The sequence below is a fragment of the Geotrypetes seraphini genome, chromosome 1, assembly GCF_902459505.1.
Source record: "Geotrypetes seraphini chromosome 1, aGeoSer1.1, whole genome shotgun sequence".
NCBI classification, from domain to species: domain Eukaryota; kingdom Metazoa; phylum Chordata; class Amphibia; order Gymnophiona; family Dermophiidae; genus Geotrypetes; species Geotrypetes seraphini.
Window position 1 is genome coordinate 92,568,398 of NC_047084.1, and position 20,424 is coordinate 92,588,821.

Below are 20,424 nucleotides of genomic sequence, written 5' to 3' on the forward strand. Positions count from 1 at the left end.
GTGGTTTTGAGGTGCAAGGTGTACCGCTGCAACCTATTTTCCCATAGATTCAGCATTTAGTTGCTCGCAATTTCGCGGTTCGCAAATATTTTCGCAAACCATACTACCGCAAACAGCGAGAATAGACTGTGCATTGCTTTACTGTATTTGGCTGTATTCGGCAACTGAAGCTTCTTTGCTAGCTAACTTCGAGATCAGGTAAGAAGAGAAAGATGGTCATCTCGGGGGGGGGGGGGGGGGGGGATGGAGGGTGGAGGAAGCAATGCCAAGGGTGGGGTGAATTTTGATTTGGTTTTAAAAACGAATTTGATGGTGTTTTATGGGGTCCCAAAGCAGGGGGTAGGCGATTATTGGAGGTGGGCGATTATTTGCTCTGTCGCGGTTAAAGGCTGGGGTTTTGAGGCATTACAAATTGTTTGCTCTAACAGAATTCATTAGAACCTCGTTTTGTTTCTGGTGACTTTAATCACCTTTTTGCAGAGATGGTCACATATGGGCTAGACACTATTCAGCCAGCAGCGCTCAGCATTTTTCTGGCTGCTGCTGACTTAATCCCCAGATTTTTGATGCCGGGCCTAGCATCCTTCTGACTACAGTCACTGCCTTGTCACACTGTTTCATTGTCTTCAGATCCTCAGACACTATAACCTCAAGGTCCCTCTCCCCATCTGTGCATATACTGCCGTGTTTCCCCGAAAATAAGACAGTGCCTTATATTAATTTTGGGTCTAAAAAATGCACTAGGGCTCACTTTCAGGGATGTCTTATTTTTTTCATGTACAACAATGATCTCTCCCTTCCTCTCCTCCACCCCCAATTCTTCCTCTTTCCTTTATCCCCCCCCCCCCACGTGCAGCATCATTCCTCCCCTCTCACCCATCCCTTTGTGTAGCATCTTTCTATCCCTCCCTCCCATCCCCCTGTGCAGCAGAACCCCACCGACCCTCCCACTGAGAGACTGACATACCTCCGCTCCAAGGCCTCCTAAAGCAGCAGGGGTGGTGGCTGCTGAATCAATGAGTTCAATTTTTTCAGCAAATCAGGCAGCACTAGTGTCAGGGATGGAGTCAGGGAGTGTCAGGTACATTCGGGGGGGGAGGGGGCTTCAGGGGTCGATCTTAACTAGGGCTTATTTTGGGGGTAGGGCTTATATTAGGGCTTTAAAAATCATGTTAGGGCTTATTTTCAGGATAGGCCTTATTATCAGGGAAACAGGGTAGGTATGATCTTATCCACTTGATAGCAAAATGAATTGAACTCCAAGACGTTCAAATACTTGAAGGGTATTAACGTAGAACAAAATCTTTTCCAGAGAAAGGAAAATGGTAAAACCAGAGGACATAATTTGAGGTTGAGGGGTGGTAGATTCAAGGGCAATGTTAGGAAATTCTACTTTACGGAGAGGGTAGTGGATGCCTGGAATGCGCTCCCGAGAGAGGTGGTGGAGAGTAAAACTGTGACTGAGTTCAAAGAAGCGTGGGATGAACACAGAAGATTTAGAATCAGAAAATAATATTAAATATTGAACTAGGCCAGTTACTGGGCAGACTTGTACGGTCTGTGTCTGTGCATGGCCGTTTGGTGGAGGATGGGCAGGGGAGGGCTTCAATGGCTAGGAGGGTGTAGATGGGCTGGAGTAAGTCTTAACAGAGATTTCGGCAGCTGGAACCCAAGCACAGTACTGGGTAAAGCTTTGGATTCTTGCCCAGAAATAGCTAAGAAGAAAAAATAAAAAAAAAAAAAAAAAATTTAAATTGAATCAGGTTGGGCAGACTGGATGGACCATTCGGGTCTTTATCTGCCGTCATGTACTATGTTACTATGTAAGCATGCACTGCTCGATAAGCCAGAGAAGAATTAAAAGCCTTTTTTGTATCAAACAACTTAGGGTTGGGAAAGAGATAGTCAAAAGGTTTCCAGATGGTTTACAAATCATCCCCACCTCCCCCCAAGAATGCACAATAGAACCTAAATGTGATGGTGGCAGGCCAAACAAAACTCTATATACCAGAGTACAAATTTCAAATTCTAATGAGATCAGTGGCATAGCGAGGGACGCTGACGCCAGGCATCGCCATGCTGTGCGCCCCTCCCTACTCTTCCCTACCCCCTGAGTGTCCCCTACTCTTCCTCACTGCTCGAGTGCCCTCCCGCTCCCTCTTGAAATGTCTGCTGGTGTGAGCAGCATCTTCAATTGCTGTCTATCGGAAACTACATTGGCTCCCAGTTGAGGCAAGAATATTATTCAAGTTAGGTTGTACCTGTTACAAGACATTGTTTGGCCTTATTCCTAATTAGGGTTACCAGAAAAATTATTCCTAATTAGGGTTACCAGGAAAATCTGGACCCATGGCCCCTCCCCTACCCCCAGGCCTGCCCCGTTCCAGCCGGCCATGCCCCGTTCTGCCCCAGGCACGCCCCATCGACCTGCACGAGCTGACATCGGCTCCCTTCTAACATCGCGTCCTGGTCCCGTGACCAGGAAGTGATGTCAGAAGAGAGCTGAGGCCAGTGTGAACAGCAGGTGGAAGATGCTGCCCACTCTGGCGAATGTTTAAAGAGGTATGTGGAGGGGCGGAGAGGAAAAGGATTCCCCTTTGAAGATGGCGCCTGGGATGGCCCCTGCTTACTACGCCACTGAGTGTGATTATCTTGAGAATGCACTTATAATTGGTTCTGGAGGAACCCACATTCATTGCCTCTTAGTCATAGGTGTTTCTGCAGTAACTGCGCTAGGTAGAAGAAGGCACAGGTAAGAACATAAAAATAGCTTCACTGGGTCAGATCAATGGTCCATCAAGCCCAGTAGCCTGTTCTCACATTAGCCAATCCAGGTCACTAATACCTGGCCAAAGGAGTAGCAATATTCCATGCTACCAATACAGGCCAAGCAATGGCTTCCCCCATGTCTTTCTCAATAACAGACTATGGACTTTTCCTCCAGGAACTTGTCCAAACCTTTCTTAAAACCAGCTACGCTATCCGCTCTTACCACAGTCTCTGGCAACGTGTTCCAGAGCTTAACTATTCTCTGAGTGAAAAATTTTTTTTAAAGTATTTCCCTGTAACTTCATCGAATGTCCCCTAGTCTTTGTAATTTTCGATGGAGCGAAAAGTCGATCCACTTGTACCCGTTCTACTGCATTCAGGATTCTGTAGAGTTCAATCATATCTCCCCTCAGCCATCTCTTTGCCAAGCTGAACAGCTCTAACTGTTTTAGTCGTTCCTCATACGAGAGGAGTTCCATCCCCTTTACCATCTTGGTCACTCTTCTTTGAACCTTTTCTAGCGCCACTATATCTTTCTTGAGATAAGGAGACCAGAACTGAACGCAATACTCCAGATGACATCATACCATGGAGCGATACAGGGGCATTATGACATTCTTAGTCTTGTTAACCATCCCTTTTTTAAATAATTCCCAGCTAATAAAAATGGAGAGGGCTTGTCACTGTATATCCTCATTAGTTAATCAATTCATTTTCAGTTTGCTCGCAGAGGAACCTTAGATGATCCCATGTTCTTTTTATATTTCTGTCTTTTAAGGGCTGCAAATATTACGACTGCACCCTTGCTTTCCAGGTGGCTCTTTATGATAAAGACTTTCGGCATTTGTTATCGACTTCCTATTCCTATTTACATTGTAGAAGGCGATTGAAAACTCTGCTATTCACGAAATTTTTTTTTCGATAACTAGAATTCTATTCTGTTGAGCTCAATCAATTATGTTAATTAACTTAGGAGTTCTTTTATTAAGGTGCACTAACCGATTTAGCGAGCGATAAATGCTAAGGCTCCCATAGAATATAATGGATGCCTTAGCATTTAGAACGCACTAATATGTAGTGTAAGCTAAATCAGTTAGAACACCTTAATAAAAGGATCCCTTACTCTTTTGTAAACTGCATAGAACTCTATGGTTATGCGGTCTAGAAATCCGATGTTATGTCATGTTTATGTTGGGACAGCATCTTAATTAATCCCAAAGCTCAATAGAGCAGGAGGAAACTGCAAGGCAAGAAAAGGAGATAAGACTGCACGTAATCGAGAAGCTCATGTGGTGTTTTAATGTATTTAAGGTGACTTTGCTAAAAACCCTGACCAAAGAGAAATACTTGTTCCGATGTGGCCGCTGGTTGGACCTAAATGAAGATGATAATGAAATTGTCAGGGAACTGCCTGCGGAGGGGGCTTTGGTGGATGAAGTTCTATCAGGTGAGAATCAAAGGCTGGTGGCAGAGGTTGATTTAAGAATTCTGCAGAACAAAATTTCTGCTTTGATCAGGTACAAACCCCCACTATTCAGCCGGCGGTGGTGCACATTTTGCTACCCACTGCTGGCGTTATTCTCAAATATTCCATGCTGGGCCCTGGGCTTTGGCATTGAATATCCTTTTTTTTTTAGCTGGCTATACAGTTAGCAGTAGACATGCACTTTTCACAGTGTGGATTTTTTGATGGATTTTTTTTTTTTTTAATATCTTTATTCGTTTTTACATTATGCAAACAAGTGTACAATAATTCAAGTCATACTATACATTCTTCACTTGAAACTCTACATTCATTTTATACCATAAACTATCTCCCCTCCCTCCCTTTCCATATATTACCCCTCATAATGTCATAAAACCCACCCATCCCTCCTCCCCCCTACATATATTTAATGGGGATAAATATAATTATTTATTTATTATAATACTCAATTAATGGTCTCCACACCTCTTTAAATTTCTTATAATAACCTCTCTTGATTGCCAATGTTTTTTCCATTTCATACACCTGACAAACCGAACTCCACCAGAAACAATAATTCAATCCTCTATAGTCTTTCCAGTTATGTGTTATATGTTGGATGGCAACTCCTGTTAAAATCATTAACAGTTTGTTATTATTTGATGAAATTTGACTTTTGGCCCTCATAGACATTCCAAACAAAACTGTGTCATATGATAGGGCCACAGGATTCTCTAACATACAATTTATTTGACCCCAGATCAATTTCCAAAAATTATTAATAAAAGGACAATAAAATAATAAATGATCTAGAGTTCCAGCCTCAAGATGACAATGCCAACATCTATTAGACTTAGAGCAATCCAATTTTTGTAAGCGAACAGGGGTCCAGAGTGCTCTATGCAACAGGAAAAACCATGTTTGCCTCATAGACGCAGACATTGTACATCTTATCCTCCAAGACCAAATACGTGGCCATTGAGATGCATTAATTTGAATTTTGATGGATTTTTAAAGTGTGTTCACTTTGCAAATTATCCCTGGAAAGTTGACTTGTGCAGAGTTGAAATATGTCAAAACTTTGATAATTCAGAAGTGCGGATACTAGTGGTGTACCTAGTATATGTGACACCCGGGGCCCATCATTTTTTGACCCCCCCTGTATGAAAAACATGATTTTTAGTAACAATCCACACGTCACACATGAATACCTAGGAAAAGGCAGCATCTTACATACTGCAGTGAGCAGTACGTCAATAAACCCATTGTAAAACTAAACAAGCCAGACTAGTACAGATCAGTCCTACACAGTCAATCCTAACAGAAAACTATGACGCTAAAAAAACGCTCTACAGTTTTGTAAATGGGGAGATAGAATAAAAATACTTAGACAAAGGTTAAACTGAAGCACTAAGAAGCTGGACTCTGCATACAATGCAACATCACAGAAACAGCGATGCATCTCCCCTAAAGCAAAAAAAAATAAATAAATATAATTTTTTTCTACCTTGTCTTCTCTGGTTTCTGCTTTCCTCATCTTCTCACTCTCTTCCTTTCATCCACTGTCTACCCTCTCTCTGCCCCTTCTATATGGCATCTTCTCTCCTATTCCCCTTCCAGAAACTTTATGCCTCCCCCCTTCCATCTCTCCCTTCACCTCCTTTGGTCTGGCATCCATCTTCTTCCCTTCCATCCTCCAATGGTCTGGCATCTCTCCTCCCCTTCCCTCTCCCCTGCTTCCATCAGCATCTGCCCCCTTTCTCTCCCAGCAACCCAATTCCATGCAGTATCCTTCCCCCTTATGTCTCTTTCCCCTTTCCCTGCAATTCCATCAGCATCTGCCTTTTCTCTCCCTCCACCACGCTTCCATACCACCCTGACCCCCTTTCTCTCCCTTCATCACTCTTCCTTACCACCCTGACTCCCTATATCATCCTCCACCCCCTTCCTTACCATCCTGACCCCATTTCTCTCCCTTCACCACCCTTCCATACCACCCTGACCCCCTTTTTTTCCTTCTACCACCCTGCTATGCTCCTTTTGTCAGCCTAGAGGCCTATGGGAGATTATATCAATCTGGCTCTGGCATGGGAAGGCAGATAGACCCTTAGTGCAGGGAAACTGTTTTAAGTTTCCCTGATATGGTTTTAAGTTTCCCTGATTGAATCATGACTAGCTAAAAGGTGTTAATGTCTGATTAAGAGGGTGCTTAGGTCCAAGTGCACAGATCAAGAAACAAAGAAGCCAGAGACCTAATCCCATCACCATGCGTGCAGGTATTACACCCTCCTTTGTCAATTAAATTAACCATTGTCTCAAACAGTTTACAACTTCTAAACAGAAAGATACTGGGAGATACAATATTTTCTCTATTCAGAATAAGATTCCAAGGTATAAAAGCCTGCTCTCTGCTCTATCAATAGGTTCTATCTCTCTTTTTCTAACAAGCTATCAGGAGAGGGGTCTTGGCCCTCTCTCTCTCTTTCTTTCTATCTATCTAGCTATCTCTTGGCTCTTGGCTTGGCATTCTGGTTCTCTCTTGGCTCTCCCTCTCTCTGTCTATCCTTCCCTTTATCTATGGAACACGAAGCTTAGACCATCCCCCGTTTCTCTCTCTCTGGCTCTTCCTAGAACTGCAAGCTTCTATGTCCCTCTTTACCTCTGATCTCTGTAAGGCAGGGAAACTGCTATGCTCTCTATTTAATTGTAATGCTTAATTGTAATGATTATAAATATTGCTTTTCTGTAAGACTATTTCTATAATATATTCTTTATGCAAACACCTCTGGCTATGCCTTCTTTATTCTACTTTCTGGTGAGTCATCTGTGAGGGAACTGAACCTGGGACCTGGCGTTGGTCATTGCGCATTTCACTTAACCCCTACCAACCTAACATTGTTGGGGTAGACCATCCTTACATTTTACAAAACTGACATTTTGGTGGCTTTGTCTCGGTACTTCCTGATGATTTCATTTGGGTAAGTAGAATTCAAGTTTTTTTTTTCTCCTCCTTTTTATGCACTGTGCAATAGGATTATGTATAGACAGAGTGATATAGAAATCAAAAGTCCTTGGAAAACCCTTAGATTGATTGTACATTAGACTGGATGACACACTGTTGAAAAGTTCCAGTAATATTGTGGGGTTTTATATTTGGTGAGATTTTACTATCAAAAGTCTTTGTAGTTTACCTGTGCCAGTTTGCATTGTATGATTTGCTATTATATGCTTGCTAGGGTGTTGCATGTAAGAATATTTGAGCTGCTCTGAAGAAAAGCAGGGTTCAAAGTGAAAACAGTCACTCAATTAAGACATGCCACATCTGTATAACTTTTACTTTGCTTACCTTGTGCTTTTAATTCTATTTCTTGTCAGTCTCTGCCCTGGTGAAAGGCCCAGTGCACACTGGACTGGAACTGGCAGCTGACACCTCTTATATTTGTTCCTGCTAAACTTCTGCCTGTAAATTTCAGTTACTAACCAGGGTGGGCAGGTGTGGGCATAAGTGTATTATTTTATGCCAATGACTCTTGCCTAACACACTTTACCTCGCTTTTCTACCTATTAACTAAAGTCTCCCTCCTTCATAAGTGGGAGCATTTCAATCTCAAAGGCTACACACAGACAGGGACATTTAGAAGCCCATTCTCTCTGCCCACGAACCAAGGCAGACTTCTGCAGCCTCAAATATGAACCCTTTTGATTTTCAAGAAAGGTCCCGCGATGACTACTTCTGCTGCCTCTGCTCCGGAAGAGGTAAGTGACGTCGGAGGGGGGCTGAGACGGCAGATGCAGAGATTTGTGGCAAGGTCCCGCGATGACTGCGGCTGCCGTCCACCTCCCCCCCCCCTCCGACGTCACTTACCTCTTCCGGACCAGAGGCGGCAGTAGTCATCGCAGGACCTTGCTGCACTTCAGCGCGGCTGCTGACTCTGCTCTGAAATATATACGGCAGCTATGCTGAAGTGCCGTTTTGAGCAACGCGGGAGCTTCCGGGCCCGGCCAGCTGTGCACACCCTTGAAGCGTGCACCCGGGGCGGACCGCCCATGCCGCCCCCCCCCCCTTTGGTACACCACTGGTGGATGCAAATACTTCCCCACCATGGCCCCTGGAATTTCCTCTTCAAAATATGAGTAAATATACATGTATTCAGATGCTACCTGTACTATATATAGGTCAAGAAATTTTATAAAAGGCCATTTCGTGGCCTCTTTTACAAAGCCGCGCGGCAACAGCCCCGAAGCCCTTTAAATCCCTATGGCTTCAGGGCCGTTAGCGTAGCACAGCTGCTAGTGCGGCTTTATAAAAGAAGCCGTTAATGTGTGCACCTCTTATAGGATTGTTGTAAATATTGATTCCAGAGCTGCAACTGACAAGCAGATTATCTGAGTTATAAAGCTTTTTAAAATCGTCAGTGTTTGAGGCAAATTAAGCCTTATATTCCACAATAAAATTTGTGTCAAGTCATAAAAGTGGTTGTTCTGTGCCATTTTCATTATTGTATGCACTTTAAAATGCTGTGCCTCTGGAGACAATAGCTTCCCTTCTGCTGGTTTAAAATATGGCTGCAAAAATGATCACAGTTTCAAGTTTATTTTGTATTTGCTAAAATCGCTTTTTTCAAAGATTATAAAGCGATGAACAATTAATATTTTTTTTTTAAGGGAGACATACAATATAGGGATAGACAGACGTACATTTCATAGGGAAAAGAGAATATTAGATCAGTACTTGCCTACTTCAATTGGGAATGATAAATCAGCTAAAAAGGCAAATTAACTATGCGAGAAACTTTTTAGTTTTGATTTAAATTTGATTTAGTTTTGATTTAAATTTGATTTAAATTTTCTTTTCTTACCTGACTTGGTACAAGATTCCACATTTGGGGAGAAGAGAGTGGTTCGTCTAGTATTTATAATTCATAGGGTTGGAATAGTATGAAGATTTTTATCCTCGGATCGTAAGGAGCAGAAAGGAGAATACGGAATAGACTCGGTCTAGGAATAACGACATTTTGAATGTGATGAGCGCCTGTTTATAAGTTATTCAATGGTTGATAGGAAGCCAATGCGCATTCTTTAGTAATGGTATGACATGGTCAGATTTTCTTTTACCTGTAATGATTTTTATTGCAGTATTTTGTATTAGTTGTAATTTTCTAATTTCCTTTTGTATAATTCTTTTGTAAAGTGAATTGCAGTAATCCAGTTTTGAAATGATTAATGAGCGAATTAAAATGTTAAGTGAGGGAGAATCCAAAAAGTTAGCTAAGGATCTAATCACACGCAGCCTATGGAAACAACTTTTAACAGGTGAAGAAAGTTGGGGACAGGATCGCTCTATTACTCATTTCCCAGCATCAGTTACCAATTAAGATTAAAATTCTGTTCAAAATACTTATTGCTTTCAATTTACCTAAGATCACAATCAGACCATAGTTTAAAAATTGCCCCAATAGTTGCCATGACTTTTGAATCAACCCTCGGTATAAAAGGGGCATAGGATCTGGGGTGTTGAGAGTTAGGGTGTAGTGGAGGAAAATTTGAAAAATAGTGCTTAGATTTAGTTTCAAGTTTCAAGTTTAGTTTCAAGTTTAATATTTCTCTTGATTAATCGCTTAATCAAATTCTAAGCGATGAACAATTTAAAATACATTCAATGAGAGACAAAACAATACAAACTTTAAATAATAATAACATTGGGTAAATGACTAATACATTATTCTCATTACACAAGGTAATATAGGGGTTTGAAATACAATTCATTAAAGAAAAGCAAAACAAAGGAAAAGTACAACAGGGAAACAAATAACAGCAAAATATAATATAATAAAATCACTGGCCTTAAAATTGTTAAATTAAATATTAAAAGCATCTTTAAAAATAAATGTTTTTAGATTACTTTTAAATTTTCCTAAATCCTGCTCCTTTCGTAAGTAAATTGGGAGGGCGTTCCAAGTCTGTGGAGCAGTTACCGAAAAGATAAACTGCCGTCTAGTATTAATAATCTTAAGTGAAGGAATGGTCAATAAATTTTGCTCATTAGATCTTAAGGTTCTGCTTGGGTGATATGGTATTAATAGTTTATATATAAATGCTGGAGTCTTATAGAAAAGCGACTTAAAGGTAAGCAAACAAAGTTTATATGTTATCCGATGGATAACTGGAAGCCAATGTGCGTTTTTTAAAAGAGGTGTAACATGATCAAATTTTCTAGATTTAGTGATGAGTTTAATGGAAACGTTTTGAATAATTTGAAGGCGTTTAAGTTCGTTTAGTGATATACCCTTAAAGAGAGCATTATAGTAGTCTAATTTAGAAATCACTAAAGAGTGAATAAGAATATTTAACGATTTTGGACATAAAAATTTTGAAATAGATTGAATCCTACGTAATCTATAAAGGTGGCTTTAACAATATTACTGATATGATCATGAAAATTCTGTCATATAAAACAGGGTGCCCACAAAAACACTCCTTGATTTTAAATGGTTACAAAACCAAACTTTATTGGAATATTCTTTCACCTTTGAGGCTACAGTTTCATCAACTCAAAGTTTCATATTGTATCTGTTGATTACATACACTTGGTGTGCGCCCGCCCCCCCCCCCCCCCCCCCGATACTCGGCAAACATCGATGCGATAATCGAGTTCGGACCAGACTCTCCAAAGCATATCTGGCGTGATCGCTTTTATAGCTTCAGTGATGCGTTCCTGCAGATCAGCCATAGTTGCAGGTAGTGGAGGTAAGAACACTGTCTTTCACATATCCCCAAAGGAAAAAGTCACAAACACTAATGTCCAGTGATCTCGGGGGCCAATTGAAGAACACCTGGTCATTTTGTCGGGTTGCATTGTCTGAAGGTTGTAACTTCTGCTCTAATTGCAGCTTATAAGGGTAAAAGTGCATGCCATTGTGTAAGATCTTACTAACCGGGCTTTTGGGGACTTGTATTTGCTGTCATCTTCTTTATCAACATATTCCAATAAGTTTTGATTTTGTAACCATTTAAAACCAAGGAGTGTTTTTGTGGGCACCCTGTATAATAAATGAGAACAGAAAATGAAGATAATATTTGTTTAAACTAAGGAAGCGCACTAATAACAAGCCCAGGTTTAAATATAAATATGAGGTTGATAGCCAACAAAAGTAAAAGATAGAAATCGGCACACTGTCCGCAGGGCTTCCTCTTCTTTCCCGGTCCAGAGGAGATCATGAAACCTGGTTCTATTCAGCAGGCCAAGAGACACATTTGCTTACATTTGCCATATGAAACTGATTTCTTTGCATGCTATGATTTCTATGCTTTGTGGCCATTCAGAACCAGACGGGCATGCACTTGTTTGAACATAAGAATTTCGTCAAAAAATAACAAACTTTTGTTAATAATGACGGGAGTTGCCATGCAGCTTATTTTAAAGAATTGGAAAAATCGGGATAGATTAAATTATTCCTTCTGGTGGGATTCCCTATGTTATATCTTTAAAATGGAAAAGTTTATGGCCATTCAAAAGGGTTAGTATAAAAAATTTATGGAAGTTTGGGAACCATTAACTAAATATTGTAAAGATTGATATATTTGTATAAATTGGGGAAAACATGCACATCTGGGGAGGGGGGAGGGAGATATGTTTTTGGCATTTGTTAATGATTCCATAGACTAGGGAGATAACCAATAATATTCTGTGATGAGCAACTGAACTGACCACTCTTTAATCACAGTTCTAAACTTAACTGACAATGATATAAATAATAATTATCATGTGAAGTGCTCAGACCATATAACCAACAATTCAGTGTCGTCACCAAACTGTGGTTATTAAAAGGGACCATCATTGCCTTCACTGTCCCTAACCCAACCAATAAATATTCATACTACTTAAAAATGATAAACGAATATCACTTATCTGAAGTGGCTGGGAGGATAGATTTTCGGTAACCCCAGTTGTTTTAAAGTGCAGTGCTCTAATATGCTGAAACTTTCAAATAAATTCATTTAATTAGCCATGTCTAATCTAATCTAATCTAATCCTTAGGTTTGTATACCGCATCATCCCCACGTTCGTAAAGCTTGACGCGGTTTACAGTAGGAGAAATAGGAAGGAATTACAGCAGAGGGTTAGAGGTAGAAGTGTGAAGAAAATTTAGAGGACTTGGGATGCCAAGATATAAGAGTTTCCTTGATTCCTAAATTGGAGGGAGACTTACATTTTTTGAGAAAAGCCAGGTTTTCAGATGTTTGCGGAAAACTTGGAGAGAGCTCAAGTTCCGAAGAGGGGAGGTAAGGTTGTTCCAGAGCTCAGTGATGTCATAATCCCTGCCCCCCCTCCCCCCCGACATGATAATTATTATTTATATTATTGTCAGTTAATTTTAGAGCTGTGATTAAAAAGTTGCCATTTGTTAAGTAATATAGAAAGGTTGATTACAAGTATTTGTATGAGGTGTTTGTAAATTGGAAAGTGGGTGGAGAAAATAAGTCTTGTCTTTATTCTATTAAGTAGATTGTGCTGTAATGATATTAATTTATGTAAATGCATCATCTTTTGTGCACAATTGAAGTTTTAAAAATGAATAAAGAATTGAACCCCCCCCCCCCAAAAGAACATAAGAATTGCCGCTGCTGGGTCAGACCAGTGGTCCATCGTGTCCAGCAGTCCGCTCACGCGGCGGCCCTCTGGTCAAAGACCGGCGCCCTAACTGAGACTAGTCCTACCTGCGTATGTTCTGGTGGGGTGATTAGTGGAGAGAGAAAGGCATTGCAACTAAAGTCATCTGCCACTAATAGAGCTTTAATGATGTGTCCCTTTCTTAGTGGTAAAGTACCGCGTGACTGTGTGCACCGGGACTGTGAGTGGAAGTGGAACTGATGCCAATGTGTTCCTCTGCCTCATTGGAGACCTTGGAGACACTGGGGAGCGGCTGCTGGTCAACTGCAAGAATAATATGAACAAGTTTGAGAAGGGCAATGTAAGTCGGCATACTGAAACTAGAGGTCTGCATGGGAACGGGGATCGTGGAAATCCCGCGGGGTTCCTGCGGGAATCCCCTCCTTAACCCATGGGACTCCCACGGGGACCCCCCTCTGGCCCACAGGACTCCCACGGGGACCCCCCTCTAGCCAACGGGCCTCCCACAGGGATGGAAGGCTTTGGAAGCAGGGTTCGTCCATATAATATAATGGACACGTCAGCCTTAGTAAAAGAGGGGGTTTATAAGTTAATTACCTGAACAGAAAACAAAAAAAGGGTTCCACCAAAGAGATTCCACAAGGAAAACAGCAGCGGAAACACAAAAGAAACTGTGGAATTGATGATCCTGTCAGAAGTAATTGTTGCTTTTTATGGGGACGGGCGGGGATGGAGGTAATTCCTTGCGGGGATGGGTGGGGACGGAGATGATCCTGACGGGGACGGGTGGGGACGGAGAGGATCCTGGCGGGGACGGGCGGGGATGGGTTGGATTTCTGTCCCCGTGCAACTCTCTAACTGAAACCTCACAGCAATCAGGAAGGCAGCAGAAAAATAATGTGCGAAAGGGGAACGAGACTAGAGCAAACGGTATTGTGGCGCAGTGGTTAAAGCTACAGCCTCAGCATCCTGCAGTTGTGGGTTCAAACCCACATGGCTCCTTGTTAACCTTGGCAAGTCACTTAATGCCCCTCATTGCCCCAGGTACATTAGATAGATTGTGAGCCCACCAGGGAAAATGTTTGAGTAGCTGAATAAATTCATGCAAACCGTTATGAGCTCCGATGCTGATAGGAACTCTATGACCATTTGAGCAGCACAGAACATTCAGAATGCCGGCCAGTCGCGACCTTAGAATTACAGGGTTCTAAGTGATAATTTTCAGTATTTTTAATTCCGATGACTTCCGGGTTCTATCTGACATGTAGATGTTACAACACTCACGAGGATTTATTGCAACGTAACCGTTCCTTCATTTCATAAGAAATTACATGGTTCTATGTACAGAAATTAGTCTAAGCATGGGATTGCAAGGTTCTAACTGCTGCGGTACAGTTGGAACCGGTTCATAGACAAAACTGCCAAAGACAAAGGCGCGCGCCGACAACTGAGCGCGAGACGGAAATGCGCGCTGAAGAAAAAGAGTGTTTTTAGGGGCTCCGATGGGGGGTTTTGTTGGGGAACCCCCCCCACTTTACTTAATACAGATAGTGGCGGCGTTGTGGGGGGTTTGGGGGGTTGTAACCGCCCTCATACTGGAAACTCAACTTTTTCCCTGTTTTTTAGGGAAAAAGCGAAGTTTTCAGTAAAATGTGGGGGGTTACAACCCCCCAAACCCCCCACAACGCCCCCACAATGTGGCGCGATCTGTATAAAGTAAAGTGGGGGGTTCCCCCCCCACACCCCCCGTCGGAGCCCTTTAAAACTGTCATTTTCTTTGGGGCGCACCTCCGCGTTGTGCTCAGTTGTCTGCACTCGCCTTTGTCCCGGCGCGCTTTTGACCTGACACCATTGGAACCATGTAATTCTAAGGTCGTGCAGTGCTAAAAACCTCTTCTGTAGTTTTGTAAAAGGGTGGGAGGGGGAAGTATTTATTTATTTTTTAAATGTAGTTATCATCTATATCTAGATGGTTTCCATATAAAACACCCACAAAACTAAGGAAAGTTTGGGTAACTCGGCCAGATCTAATCAGTAGTAATTGCACACACCTGGCACGATAGATAATGCTTTCACAATATCACACTAGGCTTCAAGTGCTCCTTTTAAACAGTGCTCAGAGTTTTAAATCTCAAACCAAACTACAAGACAAGGCCGAGCTCTTAAAAGTCTGTGTCTGGACTCTCAGTCATTGCCCTTGTTTAGCGTATTCATAAATATAATGAAACTTCAACTTATCTGATGTCAATGAAATCGCTTTTGCAAATCTTTGGGTTCTGAAGCGTTTCGCAGCGGCTGCCTCAGAGAACCCGTTGTTTGGCACTGGCAAAACTTGCTCTGTCTTTGGTCTGTGAACAAAACACATTAACCACAGTTACAATCTGAAGGGTACAAAGTACAGATGCGTAGAAGCCCCACGTATGACCTTATGTATGGTTTTTAAAGTGCGTCATATGCAGGGCTTCTACGTATTTGTACTTTCGGATTGTTTAGCCTTTCCAGGTATCTTCCACCCTGGGACTAGCAGGGACCCCTGAGGAAGACTCTCTTGTCGAAACATGAACCATGTTGGGTCCAACGTCCCCAGCGAACCAGATCCTTAAAGTTTTGATGTGGATTGCTATGTTGATTTTTTAAAAATATTTTTTAATAAAGTCCATTTCAGGAACATCGTCTCTTGGACTTTTTTCTCTGTGGATTTTCCAGGGTCAATTTCTGTATTACTTTCTTGCATCTCTCTCTTTCTTTTTCCCTCTGTACTTTGACTTTTCTGCCTTCTATCACTACCTGTCTCCATCACTCTCTTCCATTTCCTTCTCGTGTCACCTTTGGGGTGTTTGTTTGTTTTTTCCATCCCTTCTCTGTCTGTCTCTCCCTTGCTTCCTTCTCTCCTCTTTTCCCTTTATGTGCTCCTGCCTCACCCTCTATCTGTCCTTCTGCCTCCTTGGATCCAGGCTGACGAGTTCATCATTGAGGCAGTGACCCTGAAACAGGTCAGAAGGCTGAGGATCGGGCACGATGGCAAAGGAGGAGGCTGTGGCTGGTTCCTTGACAAAGTAGTCGTTAGAGAAGATGGAAAGCCAGAAACCACAGCTGTGGAATTTCCCTGTTCCAGGTATGCCAAACAGAGCATTCAAAATGGTTTGGTTTAGAGACGCAGGCTTCAAAAGTGCACTCTCAAAACTGAAACATGCAAAAATATTTACAAGTATCACAGTTTCACATTTAGGGCTCCTTTTACTAAGCCACGTTAAGGCTTTAACGCACGGAATTGCCACAGGCGCTAGACCATAGCACCAGCATTGAGCTGGCGTTAGTTCTAGCCGCGCAGCACGGGTTTAGCACGCGCTAAAATGCGTGCGCTAAAAACGCTAACGCAGCTTAGTCAAAGGAGCCCTTAACTTTGCAATATGTGAAAGTTTAGCAAAATTGCTAAACTAATGAACTGCAGTGACTCAGTTCTGTGCAAAGCAGCTTATTAACTCTGAATTCAGCAAAGGTTAGCATGCAAAGATGTGTTAATGAGCCATTTTGCACAAGAAAGATAACTTCATCTATAGCAAATCTTTACTGAAACCACACATTGGGCCTGAAGTCATAATGCCGTTGTACAGGGCCATGGTGAGACCTCATCTGGAGTACTGTGTGCAATTCTGGAGGCCACATTACAGTAAAGATGTGCGCAGAATTGAATCGGTTCAACGGACGGCCACCAGGATGATCTCGGGGCTCAAGGGTCTCTCGTACAAAGAGAGACTGAACAAATTGCAGCTCTACACTCTCGAGGAACGTAGGGAGAGGGGAGACATGATTGAAACATTTAAGTACCTCACGGGACGTGTCGAAGTGGAAGATGATATTTTCTTTCTCAAGGGACCCTCGGCCACAAGAGGGCACCCGCTCAAACTCAGGGGCGGAAAATTTCATGGCGACACCAGAAAGTATTTCTTCACAGAGAGAGTGGTTGATCATTGGAACAAGCTTCCAGTGCAGGTGATCGAGGCAGACAGCGTGCCAGACTTTAAGAATAAATGGGATACCCATGTGGGATCCCTACGTGGGTCAAGATAAGGAAATTGGGTCATTAGGGCATAGACAGGGGGTGGGTAAGCAGAGTGGGCAGACTTGATGGGCTGTAGCCCTTTTCTGCCGTCATCTTCTATGTTTCTATGATTCACAAAGCAAACCGACCATGTACCGATCGGTTTGCAACCCCGGCCCGATTCTCTTACCTCTCTTCCAACCATCCTCCGATCCGCGCATGCAAATGAGGTCAACGGCATGCAAAGTAGGCAAAACAAAACCCTGCAACACCGACTGGAATGGCCGATCAAAAAAAAAAAAAAGCGACTGCTGAGGACCAGTCGCTGAAGCCCTTTCCGGCTGCCCTGCCTTCTGCCGCCCTGCTCTCTGCCCTGTCAGCCCCTATCCTGCAGCCCTGAACACGCCTGCCTGCCTCCCTTCCCCGCACTGAAAGCCCGTGGTTTTAACCTGCGGACTTAAGCGGGCTAAAACCATGGGCTCCATTAAAACGATCGCCTATTTTTTTTAAAAAAAAAATCTGTGCTGGGATCGCTATCGAGCGATCTGGGAAGGCAGATGGGGGCATTCCTCCAATCGCCCCATGTGTATATGGGGGCTTCGTGAATTCATTGTACCTGCCTGGATCGGGCCCTATCGGGCAGGTTCGTGAATCTAGCCCATTGACCCATAGGAAACACTGGATGTTAGCACATATGCCCTTTTACTTCTTTTTGCCTTCACAACCTAGTTGAATGCAAGGCAAGAAATGAACAAGACATTTTGGAATTACCGTATTTGCCGGCGTATAAGACGACTTTTCAGTACCTTAAAATCCTCCCCAAAGTCGGGGGTCGTCTTATACGCCGGGTACTGTTTACATGCCCTTACTTTACATTAGAGAGCTGCACGGGGACGCCCCTAGGGTCGCGGGGATCCCGTGGGGACGCCCCCTAGGGTCGCAGGGATCCCATGGGGACGCCTCCGAGGGTCGCAGGGCTGGATGTACTCAGTCTTCTGGATGTACGCGACTCTTCTTCTCCCTACCTTCTCTGCTTGCAGCACAGAGCCGAACGGAAGTCTTCCTGACGTCAGCGCTGACGTCGGAGGGGAGGGAGGGCTTAAACAAAGCTTAAACAAAGCCCTCCCTCCCTCCGACGTCAGCGCTGACGTCGGGAAGACTTCAGTTCGGCTCTGTGCTGCAGGCAGGGCAGATAAGGAGAAGGAGAGTAGCCTCGCGGTTCGAGTGGCTACCAAGGGAGAGGGGCGGCCCGCCCCTTCCCGGTTGCAGCACAGCCGGCCAGGTTCCCTTACTTTTGTGGCACTTCCCCGACCGACCGATAACAGCCTGGGTCCGACAATCCTCCCTGCCCTGTAGCCGCGAATCTAAATTCGGAAGAAGGGGTAGTCTTATATGGCGAGTATATAACAAACTCTATATTTTAACTGTAAAAGTTGGGGGGTCGTCTTATACGCCCAGTCGTCTTATACGCCGGCAAATACGGTATATAAATAAGAGAATGACTAAATGTAGGTAAACCGATGTTTTGAGGAGCTCAAAGAAAATGTGCACTGTCCTCACAAGTGTTCCTTATACTATGCTTGACAATTTAAAGCAGTGGTTCCCAAACCTGTCCTGGGGGACCCCCAGCCAGTCAGGTTTTCAAGATATCCCTAATGAATATGCATGAGAGAGATTTGCATACCTGTCACTTTCATTATATGCAAATCTCTCTCATGCATATTCATTAGGGATATCTTGAAAACCTGACTGGCTGGGGGTCCCCCAGGACAGGTTTGGGAACCACTGATTTAAAGTAACTAAGTATAGAAGATTACGAAGAATAGACTAAAACTCTTGATCCAATTCTTCTCTAATGCATGATATGGTATGATGGCCATCTCCTCTTCGCTCTTCAAGGTAATGTGTAGAAATAAAACATAAAGGGAAAAAATAATACCTTTTATAATTGGACTAACTTAATGAAGTTTATTATTAGCTTTCGAATCAGATCAGAAATAAGCAAATACAGTAAAACCTTGGATTGTAAGTAACTTGGTTTGCAAGACAAGCAAAACATTTGATTAAATTTTAACTTGACATACAAGCAAGGTCTTGCAATACAAGTACGTTTAGTATTTTGCATTAAAGTTTTTGGGTTGTGGAATGAATCGTCTGAGTTTCCATTATTTCCTGTGGGGAAATTCGCTTTGATATACGAGTGCTTTGGATTATAAGCATGCTTCTGGAATGAATTATGCTCGCAAACCAAGGTTTGACTGTATTGACAAAATCAGTATATATAAGGGAAACATAGAAGCATTTACAATGGCAGTTGAAGACAAAGAGGCGACAAAGCAGTTTGAATTTCTTTGTAGTGGGAAAGAAAACCAAAGACCTTGTTAAGTAGGAGAAAGAGAAGTGTGAAAACCGTTTACATTCCTTTGTATTGGGAAAGAAAGCCTAGGTCCTTATGGGGTCCTGTCTGGTGGGTATCAAAATATTTTATCATTTTGATTTCAAAAGTCTTACATTCTTCGGTTGTCTTAAAATTTCCTTTTAGTATTCTCACCATAAAATCATTGGGGCAGTGGTCAGTTTTTCCAAAGTGCTGTCCGACAGAGGTGACTTCCTGGTTGGCATTGTAATTTTTAATATGATATCTATGTAAGTTGATCCTTGTCTTTAGCATCGGGCCTATTTCACCAGTGTAGCACCCTTCTTTGCACTTTTTGCATTGAATGATATATATCACATTGGAGGATGAACATATGAAGGATCCTCTTATGTTGAATGTTTTTCATGGGATCCTTTAAAGATGTGCTCACACAGTTTGTAGCTTGCCATGCTGTGAGGATGAGTGCCATTTTCTTCTTTGCGGGTTTGTGTAGGGAGTTTGCGTTTTACCAGTTTCTGTTTCAGATTAGGTGGCTGACAGAAGGCTGGGAATATTTCTTTTAGTAATTCATCTTGGAGTAGTGTTATAATTTTTCATAACTTTAATCCACTTAGCTTTAACGTTCTGAAGTTTATACCTTCACCCTTGGAGATGTTTTGTCCCGACATGAATTTATGTTTCACTATATTAGCTGAGTCATGAGAGTCTCCTAAAGGATTAGAGAACAGTGAATTATAATATGATTAACCCAGGGGTCTCAAAGTCCCTCCTTGAGGGCTGCAATCCAGTCGGGTTTTCAGGATTTCCCCAATGAATATGCATTGAAAGCAGTGCACGCACGTAGATCTCATGCATATTCATGGGGGAAATCCTGAAAACCCAACTGGATTCCGGCCCTCGAGGACCGGAGTTGCCCACCCCCTGCGTCTAGTCCAGGGATCTCAAAGTCCCTCCTCGAGGGCCGCAATCCAGTCGGGTTTTCAGGATTTCCCCAATGAATATGCATGAGATCTATGTGCATGCACTGCTTTCAATGCATATTCATTGGGGAAATCCTGAAACCCCGACTGGATTGCAGCCCTCAAGGAGGGACTTTGAGATCCCTGGATTAACCTAATCAAAAATCACGTTACTACTAC

The 20,424-nt window shown here is 42.7% G+C and overlaps 1 protein-coding gene across 1 annotated transcript in view; it reads left to right on the forward strand.

The window, feature by feature from the left end:
* Positions 1 to 20,424, forward strand: part of LOXHD1 (lipoxygenase homology domains 1) — a 485,723-nt gene that overhangs the window by 202,120 nt on the left and 263,179 nt on the right. Inside the window, exons 17-19 of the mRNA XM_033935008.1 lie at positions 4,081 to 4,216; positions 13,052 to 13,206; positions 15,821 to 15,981. Coding sequence (XP_033790899.1) covers positions 4,081 to 4,216; positions 13,052 to 13,206; positions 15,821 to 15,981 — 452 coding nt within the window. The remainder of the gene's footprint in view (positions 1 to 4,080; positions 4,217 to 13,051; positions 13,207 to 15,820; positions 15,982 to 20,424) is intronic.